Source organism: Capricornis sumatraensis, chromosome 14 (genome assembly GCF_032405125.1).
Source record: "Capricornis sumatraensis isolate serow.1 chromosome 14, serow.2, whole genome shotgun sequence".
Lineage (NCBI taxonomy): Eukaryota > Metazoa > Chordata > Mammalia > Artiodactyla > Bovidae > Capricornis > Capricornis sumatraensis.
This window is the reverse complement of record NC_091082.1, coordinates 9,764,789-9,781,011: the sequence shown is the minus strand read 5'-3', so window position 1 is coordinate 9,781,011 and position 16,223 is coordinate 9,764,789. Positions and strand designations below refer to the sequence as shown.

General features: G+C 48.0%; 1 protein-coding gene and 1 pseudogene across 1 annotated transcript; both read right to left on the bottom strand.

The window, feature by feature from the left end:
- Window positions 1-959: 959 nt before the first annotated feature.
- On the bottom strand, window positions 960-5,396 carry BTG2 (BTG anti-proliferation factor 2). Its single transcript, XM_068986014.1, has 2 exons — window positions 5,190-5,396; window positions 960-3,760 (listed from the first exon to the last, which is right to left on the bottom strand). Exons 1-2 carry the CDS (start codon window positions 5,305-5,307, stop codon window positions 3,426-3,428), a joined length of 453 nt encoding a protein of 150 aa, XP_068842115.1. The 5' UTR covers window positions 5,308-5,396; the 3' UTR covers window positions 960-3,425.
- Window positions 5,397-11,461: 6,065 nt separating this feature from the next.
- LOC138090628 (large ribosomal subunit protein uL16-like) lies at window positions 11,462-12,100 on the bottom strand (annotated as a pseudogene).
- Between the last annotated feature and the right edge of the window lie 4,123 nt (window positions 12,101-16,223).

Sequence of the window (16,223 nt, the reverse complement as noted above, 5' to 3'; positions counted from 1 at the left end):
CCAATTCCGTTTGTGATACAGAAGAGCTAGCTTCCCTGACTGCCATTTCCTGGCTCACCTACCCTCCCAGCATATCACACATAGCTTCCCTGGCCTACTTCCCATCTAGGACACCTAGGTCAAACTGCGTGTTTGTTGATGAAGGTCATGGAGGTATGAAGTATGCGTATGGTGGGGGTATGCCACTGTTCATGAGTCGACATGTTTAAAACTAAGTTTAAGTACCGTTCACTTATGCTTCCCAGGTGGCAGTGGTCAAGAATCCGCCTGCCGATGCAGGAGACGCAAGAGACTCAGGGTCAGGAAGATCCATTGGAGTAGGAAACAGCAACCCACTCCAGTATCCTTGCCTGGAAAATTCCATGGACAGAGGATCCTGGCAGGCTACAGTCCATGAGGGTTGCAGAGTCACATGACTGAGTGACTAAGCACGCATGCATAGCCCACTTATGGCCAACAAAAAGATACCCTAGGTCAAAAATTCACTTGTGACCTCAGTGTGAACTGCAGAGCTAGCAAGTGAAGTGGGAGCGGAGAAGCCTGTGTCAAAACCTCATGGGTGGAACCCAAAAGTCAGGGACACGGAAGGCTGCTCGTATGTCCTTACACAGATCCCATCCATCCAGTCAGAGAATCATAAATGGGTAACAAACGTTTGCTCTTGGTGTTTGATGTCAGAAGTAGCCACATTTTAGTTAACTGGTAACATTAACCTTCTGTCACATGCTCAGCACCAATGCCTGTATCCTGAGGCTCAATTGCTCTCACATAGTAAGAATAGTTAGTGTCATGTGGGAGCCCCAAAAGATCACAAGGGAACAGGACAAGAATTTTAAAAATTCTGCCCCAATCTGGAAAGGGGTTCAGCGTCCTCTGTTCACCACCCCAGTCTGTGAACGGACCGTGTCTTAATCATTTTTAATGTTTTTAGTACCAGCACATACAATAAATGCTTGCTGAATGAACTCATGAGTATGGCTGAGCAAGAACAGGATACGTAAGATGAGCCCTGGGTAACCTAGGAAAGTTCAGACTAGATCATGGGCCCATCCAGCATTTTCACATGGAAGTCAGAATATGCATTAAAGAAAGGAAGGAAGAAGCTGTTTCCCAAGAAAGAGGAAATGCTTGGAAATGTCCCTCCCACCTATGCCACAGGACTTCTGAATCCAGCTAAAGAGAAACACCGTGAGACACAACGGATTTGGATCTGAGGGAAATGCAAATTAGCCATGTGGGAATTTTATCTTCTCCACACCACAGGACTTCATCTGCTACATTTTTATTATTAAAGTAACCCAAAGAAGTGTACATGTGTCCATAAAGCTGTACATTCTTCCATATAACAACACTATCATACAATTAGTAACCTTTGTCTTTTCTGTCAGAATAGCTTACAAATGTATTTATTTTTACTTAAAAGGAGAGACAGGCCTGCTCAACAGTCCAGCTCTGGGTGTGTATTGTTTTTAAAGTGAATGTCAAAAAGAAGAGAGAAAAGATTAAGTATGAAACCACGAGGCTGCTTATAAAAAGGCAGGAAACTGTTTGCAGACAAGATGTAACAACAATCTGCAGGGATTCACAGCTTTGTTTCAACCCATATGCCAGAAAATGAGCACTTGGGTCTACCGGCCTGAAGTCAACATTAAAGCAATAAGGACTGGAAACAGGGCCTGGGAAGGAAGCTTGGGATTTGGAAAGTTCAAGAGGCAGAACTGGCAGGAATGGGTAGGGAGAGTGTTTGGTAAATAGCACCTCTGAGTCAGAATTGAGTAGTTAAGAAATCCAGGAAAGGGGACCGGCAGTGGAGAGAAAAGTCCCTCACTACGGGCAACAGCCGGACAGCAGCCAGGTTCGCCAGACACCCAGCTGTGGCCTTCGCAAGGGGACTTGGGTCTGGGAAACTCACGGCCTTGAAGACCCCTCACCAATGTCACTGAGAAACTGAAGCAATGGGATTTCTTCCCTGTGAAATTTTCCATTTTCCTCAGACCCAGAACAGTAAATATTGCACAAGTCTGTAGACATACTTGGATTGTAGGGAGAGAGACAGCAGCCTCTCCCACGGGTGCTCTGAGCACCAACGAGGAAATAACAATGCCCAAGGTCTGGCTGTTCGAGTCAGTTCTATAAGAGTACCAAGCAGTAACTTGGGGCATTCTCTCCTTCAGCCAAGAAATACCTGCAAGGCTAAGCATAAATCCATAGTCCTGATGACAGAAGGAGAGATAGTTTCCTAAGCCCACCAGGGCGCCAGGAGGTTGTGACAGCCAGTTCTCCTCCAGCTCTTCCTGGGATCCAGGAGGCCATATTGCACAGTGACTGAGAACTCCTGTCCTAGAAAATAGGGGAGTTCCATGACCCAACCAGAAGGGGAGGGGTGTGGGGGAGGGTTGCTGGGTTAAGGGGGGGGGGCAGTTGGAGAGGAGTGTGTGCTTTTAAAAAGAAGGCAATAATCAAGGACCTGAAGTTCCCTGTAGCTTTTGAACTACCTCTCGAACAGATGATGGTAGCATCATTAGGACTTCCATCTGGTTACAAAAAGAAGAGTTTTGGCCAAAAAAACATCCCAGTGGATACTCTTTGGATTCTAAAATTCCAAGTCACCCCCAAGTTAATCGCCACACGGAGCAGCATTACAGCAAGGCAAGGGTCGGTACATGATGCCCTTCTGTCCCGACTCCAGTAACCTCCAACCCCCGCCTCACTCCCCTGACCTCCAGAACAAAAAGCTTTATATTCTTGGTGGGAAGCAACATCTACAGGTCTCTGAGAATAGAATTAGAAACAAGTCATGATTTCAAGAAAAGCTACTCAGGACAGAAGGAATTAGGAAAGGCCTTTTCATTCTGTGCCTAGGAGCTCATAAAAAAATTAAAATAAAAGAGAAGATTAGGCAATATAGTATGACTTAAGTCCAGGCTTGAATGCCCTTGAGTAAGAGAGGGGCCAGGGGTGCAGGTGTCCTGGTTGGGAGAGTGAGAAGTTTGAACTCAGCCTCTTTTCTCTCCCAGGACAGATCCTGACCTCTCTTGTTCACAGTTGCTAATCTTGTTTGCTCCCTCCCACACCTTCCTGGGGTGTTAGCCAAACTTCTCTCACCTGGGCCAGAACACCATTCCTCCCTCCCACAGGCAGACACTGGCTCCCAGACTCAAGCACACAGTTCTCCCCAAAGGCACCTGCGGAGGCCACTTCAAAGCAGCATCCTTTAAGGATTTTTTTCTTTAAAAAATCTTTTGGTTTTTTTCTCCTCTTTTCTTAAAAAAAAAAAAAAATATATATATATATATATATAAATATATATATATATATAAATAGCTCTTCATTTAAAATACAGTTCCCCAGGTTGAGATACGCAGTGGCCTGCTGTCACAGCAGAGTTGAGTACAGAAGAGTGCCAGCTGGGGCTGGCAAGTGATCTAACTGGAGACTGCCATGATGTAGTTCTTTGAAGGACTGCTCCTGCCCAGTATCATTTGGTTCTTGCAGGTGAGAAGTCCATAGGATGTGGCCACTGGGGCCTCCTGGTACAGGACGCAGATGGAGCCGTCCTCCCCAATGCGGTAGGACACCTCATAGGGGTCCACCCACAAGGTCAGCTCACTGGGCAGCAATCGGTGCAGCTGAGGCTGGCTGAGTCCAATCTGGCTAGCCACTTTACTGATGATGGGGTCCATCTTGTGGTTGATGCGGATGCAGCGGTAGCCAGAGCCCTTGGATGGTTTTTCAGGAAACCAATGGTGTTTGTAGTGCTCTGTGGAGACAGGACAAGGCGGAGATGCACTGGTTAGTGCAGCTGGGCCATGGATGCGACCACAAGGGGTGGGGGGTGATGGGATGTGTGCTAAGTTGCTTCAGTTGTGTTTATGCAACCCCATGGACTGTAGCCCGCCAGGCTCCTCTGGCCATGGGATTCTCCAGGCAAGAATACTGGAGTGGGTTGCCATTCCCTTCTCCCTGGGATCTTCCCAACCCAGAGACAGAACCCAAGTCTCTGTCCCCTGCACTGGTAGGTTCGGGTGAGCGTGATGGTTAGGGTGAGGGTGATGACAGGAGGAGAGGCAAGGGCCTAGTCATTTTAAGTAAGCAACATGGTTTTCCATGAGTTTTATGACCCTCCTGAAACCCTCCTGACATTGTAGCAAAAAAAAAAAAAAATTATGGAATCTGGAAAGACCCCTCCTTCTAAGACATGGGTGTATGTGTATCGAGAGGGTGTCCCAGAGCTCTGGGGCAATCCTTTGTGGCCAGTATATTGCCTTTGGCACATTCCCGATTTAAGGAGGAGGATGTGCCTGGGGCTGACATGTCCAGGCAGGGCCTCTGGGAACCTCTGAGTCAAAATTTCAAGGCCAAAAGGCTGTCTTCACTGTGGGGCCCACAGCAAGTCATCATGTCTCCCACCCAGTGCTTCGGTGGTTTCCTCTGCCTTGAAAAGTCAAAGGCCTGTCACAGTGGCTAAGGAAGGCAGAACTGGGATGTTTTAATGAAACATATGTTGTCCCTCAGAAAGAAGCGGGACTGTGTGGGTACGTTTAAAGATGGCTATTACTGCCCAAGCCCGCCAGCCAACAGCTAGGAGACAGGTCTCTCCCCAGCCAGCAGCTGCTTATCTCTTCCCCACCTCCTCATCTCACGCCGCACCACCCCCAAGCCCAACACAGGCCCGCGGAGTGCAGTTACTGCACACAAGCCTCTCTCGGTACCAGAAATGGTGGCAGATGGCTAAGAGAGGCCGGAGGATAGAAAGGGGGCCCGGATTCTAACTTGAAGTGCCAGCCACTGCCCTAGACACGGCGCGTCCCGCGCGGCCGGAAGAGTCTCGGCGGGGAGCCCGAGTTGTTTGGAAGGTTCCACTGCGCCTTCTTGTTCCATAAGGACCCTCGGCTGGTCGGGCTGTCGCCTCAAGAGTCTTGGGTCCAGTGAGGGAGAAGAGCCCGCACGCAGACCCACAGGAACCCCGCTTCCGCGGCACCCAGCGGCGACCCGGCGTCGCAGTCAGGACTCTGCGCCCACGACAGCTCAGAGGGCAGCAGCCAGCCGGAACCACGGCGCACCCGGCCCCAAGCGCAGGGCCGAGGACCACGACCCGAGGGAGCGAACGTGCCGGGGCCGCTCGGCGGGGAGCCCGCCCTCGGTGGGGACTGAGCCCGAGGGCGCCGGGCCCTCCGCCCCGTGCTCACCCGTCAGCGCCGCCTGGAGAGCCCCGCGGAACACCTGTAGTCGCTGCTCGTTCACGCAGCCCCGAGTCCTCAGAAGGCTGGAGAGGAAGCCCACGGCGGCGGCTATCTCCGGGAGCATGTCTGCTCTCCTCTCGGCCCTGCGCGTCTGGCTCCTGTCGCGGGCCTGGGCGGTCTCCGACCGGACGGGTTGCCCAGGTAGCCTCCTCTCGCTCCGCCGCCCCTCGGCTCTGCCCGGACTCGCCCGGAGACGCGCTTTTCAGGCCACGGCGAGAGGCGGGGTGGCGGCCGGCCCGGGGGGCGGGGCCTGGCGTCCGCCCCGCCCCGCGCGCTCGCCACCGCCCCCCTTCGCCCTGAGGTCATCGCCCGCTGACGTCAGTGCTAGTAACACGAGCTGCGCTTTTCAGGCCCCGGCGAGAGGCGGGGGCGCTGGCGGCGGAGGCCATTGGCCGGCGGCGCGAAGGGGGCGGGGGCCTGTATCAGCCCTGCCCAGGCGCGCTCGCCCCCGCCGCCCCCGCCGCCCCCGCCGCCCTGAGGTCATCGCCCGTGACGTCAGTGCTGGGAACTCGAGCTCCGCGTGCCGGCCGGGGAAGCAGAGGAAAGGGAGACCGGGAGGGGCCGGGGTCTCTGGGAAGGAAAGCAGCGCGTCAGGCTGGGCGTGGTCTGACCTCCCCTCTCCTCCCGTCCTTCCACACAGCTTAAGGAGCACCTCCGACGAGAAGCCTTCCTTGACGCCACCTCCCCCAGGCGGTCCCCTTTTCTGACTCCTACATCTTCAGCCACACCCTGTCAAAGCCACTCGCCCGTTTTACCACTTTCCCACCAGTCAGAGTGGCTTCTTGACTCTCCGGAAACGGAGACTAGCCTTCTGTTTACTTCTGCGATAGTGCCAAGATCCCCAAGATCCGCTCTTCCTCTCCAGAAATGCCTGTCCTCTTGCCTAGAACCGTGGCCTACTCTCACCTAGTGTTGCTGGGCGGCGGTGGCGGCAGTGTTGGCGGCAGCAAGACTGGCGGGTCTTGCTCTTCCATCCTCAGAACCTGGCGCCATCACAGGCTCTCCTTGAGGTCTGCTGAATGAAGATAACGCCTAACCAACATCCCAGGGTTCAGAATACGTAGGTGCCCCGTACATAGATACTAACATCGAGTCAAACCTGATGGCCTCTGTAAATCCTTATCCTCCTTCACTTTGGGGGCAGTCTCCTCTTTTCTTCCCTGACCCCAGGTTCCTCTGCCTCCTTCCTCCCCGGCTGTGTCTCCCATGGATCCCTTCCTGTTCCCCTTTCCTCATTATGTCCACTCATTCCCCTTCCTTTTCTCTCCACTTTTTTTCCTCACAGAGATCTGATTCATGTTGTCCACTTTGATATTTACTTTGTTTTTACCACTGGCTTTCCTTTCCGAAAGCCTGTTCACATGTCCTTTCATCCCACTCCTCCTATCTGCTCTGTCTCTCCTCTTGGATGTCCAGCCTCTACATCAACGTCAGTCTAAACTGCACTGATTTCTCCAAGGCCAGCCTCCTTCCTGACCTCCATTTCTCTCAAATACCACCGGTTCCCCAGTCACTCTACTCAGAAAACTCATACTCACTTTTGGCTTGTTACTTTTCGTTAGATCCAGTCTCAAGGCCTGTTACTTCTTCATGTCTAGATGACTGCCGTAGACACTATCAAATCCAGTCCCCAAACCACACTTCTCACTGTTAGTAGATTTACTTTCCTAAAGTTCTTCACTCACGTGCTCTTCCTTTGCTCAGATCATTCTGAGATATCCTCCATTTGTCTACTGCATTAAGTATGGACCCCTTTGTGTAATAGTTAAGAATTTTCATCATTTGGCTGCGTCTACCTTTTTAGGTTTCTGCCACTTTGTGCTCCCAGGTGACTCTCCTCACTGTTCTCTAAGCATCAGCTCAGTTCTGCATCCCAGGGCCCTCAGCGTTTGCCCACGATCCCTATCCGTGCCCTGTAATGTGGTCCCCATCCCATGTGCTATGAATGTGCCTGGCCTTGCTGCACTCATGCCATCATCTCTTGGATACCTTGCTGCCTCCTTGCCGTCTTTCCCAAGCCCTCACACTCCCGAAGGCACAGCTTAAGCTGGGTCCTCCACTTTGAAAACTGGTGCTGATCATTCTCTCACTACAGAATTAACATTATCCATACCATTCATTTGGCATTTATAATCTGTTGTTTGATAAGATTAGTGATCTTTTTAGAGGCTCACATCTTGTTTGCAGACTACTGGAAAACAGGTTACTATGCTCATATCTTCTATATTTCCAGGACAGTTCAGGTTTCAAGTATTCTGTGCCATTGCTTCCTATAACCCATTAAAATGACCTGGAATTCTAGTGTTTTGGCATTGAACAAATGTCTTAGATGAGCTCTTCACTAACTCCTCCCCAAAGCTGGATCAGGCTGGATTAGACTCTTACCTCTGCTCATTGAGGGGGGAAACAATGTGTGTTCAGAGATAGGGCTGGAACTGGAAACAAGATAACCCAGAGAACATCAAACAAAAAGATCAGCTGTCAGCAAGACCAGGGAAACAGGCCAAGGTATAAACGTGTGCAGAGTGATTTCGCACCAAAATCTGAAAATAACATCTTCCTGGGTATGCTGTTGACAGGGGTCTGCTGTTCTGGGCCTTGCTCTAGTCCATAATTGATGGGGGGAAGGTTTTGTGACAGATCACCTGTTTTTTGCCTTAGGAAACAGAATTCTGTCCTTATTGTAGGTTTTTCTGTCACTCACCAGGTCACACAGCTAGTTCTCAGCAGTGCCAGGACTAGCAGATCTGTTGACTTCAAATATCATGCCCTTTTCATTAGACCATGAAGCCCCTGTTCTACTACAGCGGCGCCTAGGCCCACCTCATCCCACAGAGCTGTTATTCTAGATGATGAGGCAACGAATTGGAGGGGAATATTCTTCATTTTGAAATAGGAGCAAGGTCTTACCCCACAGATTCCCCCATTACCCAGGGAGTGTCTTCGTCTCATTATTGGAGGTTAATTACTGAACTTTGTAGAGGGCACTGATAGTAAGAGCCGGAAAGCACTTCATGTACTTTCTCATCCTCTCTTCTTTCTACACGCAAGCCTAGGCAGAGGAAGTTTAATGTATTCAACATGCAAAGCTTCCAAGTCACTTTACAGGATTTGGATTCTCAGTTTCTTTTAAAAAGGCAAATACATTATAATAATCCAAATTACTTTTGGAATTCTCTGAAACTTCCCTTAAACTGCTAGGACCAGGGTCCTGAGAAGCTCTTAAGTCCAGATTTCACTTCTGTTGCCTGCTGCCTCCCATTTCTTGGCATAGCCAAGATATAGTTCTAGCATCTGGATAAGAACCATGGGTCCCTCCCTCTCTCTTCTCTTCTTCCTGTTCCTCTTCCTCCTAACTCTTCTCTTCCCCTCTCTCCAAATGCCTTGAGTTGAATTTTGAACATTAAATGTCCTCACACTCTGCTGAACTATGACTTTACCTACTGCCATGTTGGGCAGGTAGTGTGGAGGTGGGGGTGATGCCAGTGTATGCCTCAACTGGACCAGAAGTTTTTCTGTGCATGTGACCCCAACCCACTGTTTCCCTGGATTCCCATCTCACCCACTTGCACAGCTTACCTGTGTGGCCGCTCTAGAGTGACCCACAGCTTCCCTAACAACCCTCCTCAGATCAAATCCCCAGCCAGAACTGGGTTCCTCTCCTCAGTTCTCAGACCTAGCTTTGTCTGTGGGGTCATCAGGCATGCTCTGCTTTCCACTCCCCAATGCAGCTCAATCAGATCATTGTACGTGACCATCTCTCCCAGCAGCCTGCTGACCCTGCAGGGCCTTAGCTCGGTTGTCAAGACTACCTCCCAGTTTCCACTACGTGTTGAAACCTGAGTTTAAGGAAAGTTGATCTGCAGGCTGAGGCTGGGCTGTGATCTTCTAGGAAGATTATATAAGCTCATTCTAACACTGTGCAGTGCATAGTTTCAGTAAGTCAGTGTGTGAGTGTGCATGTGTGTGTGTGTGTATCAGTGTGGGTAGGGAGGCAGTATATATGAATGTACATACTTAAATGTGTATGATATTTGTGGATAGAAGGGCCTGTATATATATATTTGCAGATATTAGCATGTGCATAGTATATATTGATGGAGAAGGCAATGGCACCCCACTCCAGTACTCTTGCCTGGAAAATCCCATGGATGGAAGAGCCTGGTAGGCTGCAGTCCATGCTAAGGGTCGGACACGACTGAGCGACTTCCCTTTCACTTTTCACTTGCATGCACTGGAGAAGGAAATGGCAACCCACTCCAGTGTTCTTGCCTGGAGAATCCCAGGGACGGGGGAGCCTGGTGGGCTGCCGTCTATGGGGTCGCAGAGTCGGACACTACTGAAGTGACTTAGCAGCAGCATCAGTATATATTGAAGGGCATCATTTTGTAAAGTGTTTGTATTTTGATGGAGTGTATATTTTGGCAGGTGTGTCTGAGTGTGGCTGGTATAGATGTTAATTTGATCTTTCCTCTCTTCAGGCCTCATCGGTGATAACCCTGCACTGCTGCCCATAGCTGATAAGAAACATCACCCAGGGAGGATGAATGCCTTTTCTTCTAATCAAAGGGGAAATATTGCTAAACATATTCATAATTCTTTGCAAACATTATTGGATAATGTTCAGGACATGTTTTTGAGTTCCCTCTCACCATCTCACAAAGTTGTACCCTTCAAGATCAGCTCTAGACCATCAGTCTGAGAGTTACTCTTTAGAATCAGGAACAGGAATCAAAGACAAAAAGAAGATAACATTGTTCCTAGAACTTGTTAAAGAAGACTAAGAAACTGGAGATGTTAGCTATTTTTAAGTGTCCGTCTTTAATTCCCTTTCCTCATCCCAAAGTGAACTGAGAACAGGGACAGAAACATGTAATGCAAAGATGATTAGGGTTAAGTGGAAAACTACCCATCTGGACTGAAGGAAGTCTTGGTAAAATATAAATATGAAAAGGACTCTCTAATCCCCTGGTCATGACCATTTTCAAGTCTGTAAGGATAATTTCTGAGAAACTGTTGAGGGTTGGAGAAGAGTCAGAAAGCTAAAAAGTAACCCATTTCCCAGTGGCTCTGAAGGAAGATGCAAAAAGAAGATGCCATTGCACAAAAAAGACCTAAATTTGGCAAGAGAACTTCTCTATAGGAAAGTGAGCAAGCAGGATCTGCTAAACAAGATATCTGCTTCAGGACTCAGATGCTCTGAGGTACATAAAATCTTCAGAGTGAAGGCAGACGCTAGCCACAGAGGGTGCTATGGTGCAGCTGCTGGCAGCATGCAGCCTCTAACCTGCAATGGATCACCCTCAGCAGTTTCCCACAGTTTCCAAGTGATGAATAGAAACAGCCATGGCAGATGCAGCCTGCTACCCAACCTGGGAGCCCATCGGACACCTGGTGGCCAAAATAACAGGCCTGCCTAAGCTTTACCGGGCTTACCTACAGGCAAACTTGGGAGCTGGGGAGGTTCATGGTTCTCCATAGTACACAGTCTCTGGATTTCCTCTCTTTACCAATTACTGTCCATATAGCTCAGAAGTCACATGTTGGAAGCTTGTGAAGCAGACTCAATCACAATATACATTGTTTGGTCTATATAGCGCTTAAGCATTTAAAATATTAGCTCTCAATTTTTAACTAGTAGGTAGTGTCGCATCTGGAGAAGGAAGTGGCGCCCCACTCCAGTACTCTTGCCTGGAAAATCCCATGGATGGAGGAGCCTGGTGGGCTGCAGTCCATGGGGTCGCAAAGAGTCAGACATGACTGAGTGACTTCACTTTCACTTTTCACGTTCATGCATTGGAGAAGGAAATGGCAACCCACTCCAGTGTTCTTGCTTGGAGAATCCCAGGGACGGGGGAGCCTGGTGGGCTGCCGTCTTGGGGTCGCACAGAGTCGGACATGACTGAAGCAACTCAGCAGCAGCAGCAGTAGCAGTGTTGTATCAAATTATACTAGAATTATAATTTCTCTTTAAAAATTAACGTATCTGTTTACACTGATTCCACATTCTTATTTACCGATGACTGGTACCTAAGATAGGGAATGCGTCCTTCAATTTGTCCAGTCCCCACCCACTCTTTATAGCATCCCTGCTGAGACCAAGTCGTGATTATCACTAACCATGGCTGGATGCTGGGGTTTATTATTATTATTATTACTTGATAGGAAAGTAGGATTTATTGGTGGGCATGAGTAAGGAGGGGATAACACCAAGGATCTCATGAGTACAGGGCTCGCCATTTGCCCAGAGGCCACAACTGGGGATATATTTGAGCCTGTAGCCATCCAGGATGAGCTGCTTTTCTGCTACACTGTCTTCAAATTTATCCTCATTCAGCTTAATAAAGCCCCACTTCTTGGAGAAGTGGATCTTCTGGCAGCCAGGGAACTTGAACCTGGCCCTGCAGAGTTCAATCACATGCTCCTTGTTCTGCAACTTGGTGCGGATGGACATTATGACTTGATCAAAGTGGACCCTGGCCACTGTGCCCTGGAGCTTTCCAAAGCCACCACACATAACTGTCTGAAGCCTATCAGCTCCAACACAGGACAACGTCTTGTTGACGCAGGTGACAGGGAAGGGTTGGAGCCACGCTCGGATGTGGAAGCCACCTTTGCAGCAGCTTTTCACCATGTACTTGTTGGCACAAATGCAGGCAGCCTCCAGCTTCGGAGGAGAGCTGCTCATACTCATCTGGCACCATGTGGCCACAGAGTGGGAATTCATCCACTTTTGCCTTCTTCTAGTACAGGTCAAAGATGTGGAGCTTACAATCAGGGATACCTCGGCAGAAGGAAGACTTTGAGTACGGCTTGTTCGTACAATATCAATAATACCGGGTGGGGCAGTGGCCCATGGTGACACCAGGATTTCCAGTGGTGAGCCAAAGGAAAAGGCTGGGATTTATTGTGATTTTTATATACTTAATCTTCATTTGCATTATCTACCTTGATTCTGGAAGTGTTTCAATTAGCATCTCCCTACACAGAGCAAATGTCAAACTATCATCTCTAACCCTCACTTTCCTGCTGAGCTGCCAACTGCTTTTTATTTCAGTTGAGAACTGGACATTTTGAAATATTTTTTCTGGTGTTTTAATCTCAGCCTGTAACAAGCCTGTAACAAGAACGGTAATTCTGTTTTGAGATAATGAAATCAGAAGTTGAGCATAAGGGAAAAAATTATCTTGACTTGCTCAGTTCAGTTCAGTTCAGTCACTCAGTCGTGTCAGACTGAACAAGTCAAGATACTTTTTTCCTTTATGCTCAACTTCTGATTTCATTCTCTCTCAAAATAGCATTACCGTTCTTTGTCTAGACACCAGGCTGAGTTTGGCAGACATCTTTAACCCTACCCCTCCTGATCAGTTGCCAAGGCCTAGAGTTGGACCATAAAGAAGGTAGAACATCGAATAACTGATGCTTTCATGGTGTGGTGCTGGAGAAGACTCTTGAGAGTCCTTTGGACAGCAAGAAGATCAAACAAGTCAATCCTAAAGAAAATCAACCCTGAATATTCACTGAAAGGACTGATGCTGAAGCTGAAGCTCCAAAACTTTGGCCACCTGATGCAAAGAGCTGACTCACTGGAAAATACCCTGACACTGGAAAAGATTGAAGGTAAAAGGAGAAGAAGGTGGCAGAGGATGAGATGGTTAGATAGCATCACTGACTGAATGGACATGAATTTGAGCAAACTCTAGGAGACAGTGAAAGACAGGGAAGGACTGGTGTGCTGCAGTCCATGGAGTCACAAGAGTTGGACATGACTTAGCCACTGACCAACACAACAACGCAACTACATTTGCAACATCGTTGCTGCTTTTGCCTCTTACCAGGGGCAAAATTCTCCCTCCCCAGGACTTCTGTTCCATCTAGACTGTTGTCATAGCCTACTGGTTACCTTATGGCTGAAAGTGGAAAAGAACTAAAGAGCCTCTTGATGAAAGTGAAAGTGGAGAGTGAAAAAAGTGGCTTAAAGCTCAACATTCAGAAAACTAAGATCATGGCATCGGGCCCCATCACTTCAGGGCAAATAGATGGGGAAACAGTAGAAACAGTGCAGTTCAGTTCAGTTCAGTCGCTCAGTCATGTCCGACTCTTTGCGACCCCATGGATCGCAGCACGCCAGGCCTCCCTGTTCATCACCGTCTCCTGGAGTTCACTCAGACTCACGTCCATCGAGTCCGTGATGCCATCCAGCCATCTCATCCTCGGTTGTCCCCTTCTCCTCCTGCCCCCAATCCCTCCCAGCATCAGAGTCTTTTCCAATGAGTCAACTCTTCGCATGAGGTGGCCAAACTACTGGAGTTTCAGCTTTAGCATCATTCCTTCCAAAGAAATCCCAGGGTTGATCTCCTTCAGAATGGACTGGTTGGATCTCCTTGCAGTCCAAGGGACTCTCAAGAGTCTTCTCCAACACCACAGTTCAAAAGCATCAGTTCTTCGGTGCTCAGCCTTCTTCACAGTCCAACTCTCACATCCATACATGACCACAGGAAAAACCATAGCTTTGACTAGATGGACCTTAGTCGGCAAAGTAGTGTCTCTGCTTTTGAATATGCTATCGAGGTTGGTCATAACGTTCCTTCCAAGGAGTAAGCGTCTTTTAATTTCATGGCTGCAATCACCATCTGCAGTGATTTTGGAGCCCCCCAAAATAAAGTCTGACACTGTTTCCACTGTTTCCCCATCTATTTCCCATGAAGTGATGGGACCAGATGCCATGATCTTCGTTTTCTGAATGTTGAGCTTTAAGCCAACTTTTTCACTCTCCCCTTTCACTTTCATCAAGAGGCTTTTTAGCTCCTCTTCACTTTCTGCCATAAGGGTGGTGTCATCTGCATATCTGAAGTGATTGATATTTCTTCCAGCAATCTTGATTCCACCTTGTGTTTCTTCCAGTCCAGCGTTTCTCATTATGTACTCTGCATATAAGTTAAATAAGCAGGGTGACAATATACAGTCTTGACGGACTCCTTTTCCTATTTGGAACCAGTCTGTTGTTCCATCTCCAGTTCTAACTGTTGCTTCCTGACCTGCATACAGATTTCTCAAGAGGCAGGTCAGGTGGTCTGGTAGTCCCATCTCTTTCAGAAATTTCCAGTTTATTGTGATCCACACAGTCAAAGGCTTTGGCATAGTCAATAAAGCAGAAATAGATGTTTTTCTGGAACTCTCTTGCTTTTTCCGTGATCCAGCGGATGTTGGCAATTTGATCTCTGGTTCCTCTGCCTTTTCTAAAACCAGCTTGAACATCAGGGAGTTCACGTTTCACGTATTGCTGAAGCCTGGCTTGGAGAATTTTGAGCATTACTTTACTAGCATGTGAGATGAGTGCAGTTGTGTGGTAGTTTGAGCATTCTTTGGCATTGCCTTTCTTTGGGATTGGAATGAAAACTGACCTTTTCCAGTCCTGTGGCCACTGCTGAGTTTTCCAAATGTGCTGGCATATTGAGTGTAGCACTTTCACAGCATCATCTTTCAGGATTTGAAAGAGCTCAACTGGAATTCCATCACCTCCACTAGCTTTGTTCGTAGTGATGCTTTCTAAGGCCCACTTGACTTCACATTCCAAGATGTCTGCCTCTAGATTAGTGATCACATCATCATGATTATCTTGGTCGTGAAGATCTTTTTTGTACCATTCTTCCGTGTATTCTTGCCACCTCTTCTTAATATCTTCTGCTTCTGTTAGGTCCATACCATTTCTGTCCTTTATCGAGCCCATCTTTGCATGAAATGTTCCCTTGGTATCTCTAATTTCCTTGAAGAGATCTCTAGTCTTTCCCATTCTGTTGTTTTCCTCTATTTCTTTGCACTGATCGCTGAAGAAGGCTTTCTTATCTCTTCTTGCTATTCTTTGGAACTCTGCATTCAGATGCTTATATCTTTCCTTTTCTCCTTTGCTTTTCACCTCTCTTCTTTTCACAGCTATTTGTAAGGCCTCCCCAGACAGCCATTTTGCTTTTTTGCATTTCTTTTCCATGGGGATGGTCTTGATCCCTGTCTCCTGCACAATGTCACGAACTTCATTCCATAGTTCATCAGGCACTCCATCTATCAGATCTAGTCCCTTAAATCTATTTCTCACTTCCCCTGTATAATCATAAGGGATTTGATTTAGGTCATACCTGAGTGGTCTAGCGGTTTTCTACTTTCTTCAATTTAAGTCTGAATTGGGCAATAAGGAATTCATGATCTGAGCCACAGTCAGCTCCTGGTCTTGTTTTTGTTGACTGTATAGAGCTTCTCCATCTTTGGCTGCAAAGAATATAATCTATCTGATTTCGGTGTTGACCATCTGATGATGTCCATGTGTAGAGTCTTCTCTTGTGTTGTTGGAAGAGGGTGTTTGCTATGACCAGTGCATTTTCTTGGAAAAACTCTATTAGTAGAAACAGTGGCTGACTTTATTTTGAGGGGCTCCAAAATCACTGCAGATGGTGATTGTAGCCATGAAATTAAAAGATGCTTACTCCTTGGAAGGAAAGTTATGACCAACCCAGACAGCATATTTAAAAGCAGAGACATTACTCTGCCAACAAAGGTCCATCTAGTCAAGGCTATGGTTTTCCCAATAGTCATGTATGGATGTGAGAGTTGGACTGTGAAGAAAACTGAGCACAGAAGAATTGATGCTTTTGAACTGTGGTGTTGGGGAAGACTCTTGAGAGTCCTTTGGACTGCAAGGAGATCCAACCTCCATCCTAAAGGAGATCAGTCCCGGGTGTTCATTGGAAGGACTGATGTTGAAGCTGAAACTCCAACACTTTGGCACCTGATGCAAAGAACTGACTCCTTGGAAAAGACCCCGATGCTGGGAAAGATTGAGGGCAGGAGGAGAAGGGGACGACAGAGGATGAGATGGCTGGATGGCATCACCGACTTGATGGACATGAGTTTGGGTAAACTCTGGGAGTTGGCGATGGACAGGGAGGCCTGGTGTGCTGCAGTTCCTGGGGTCGCAAAGAGTTGGAC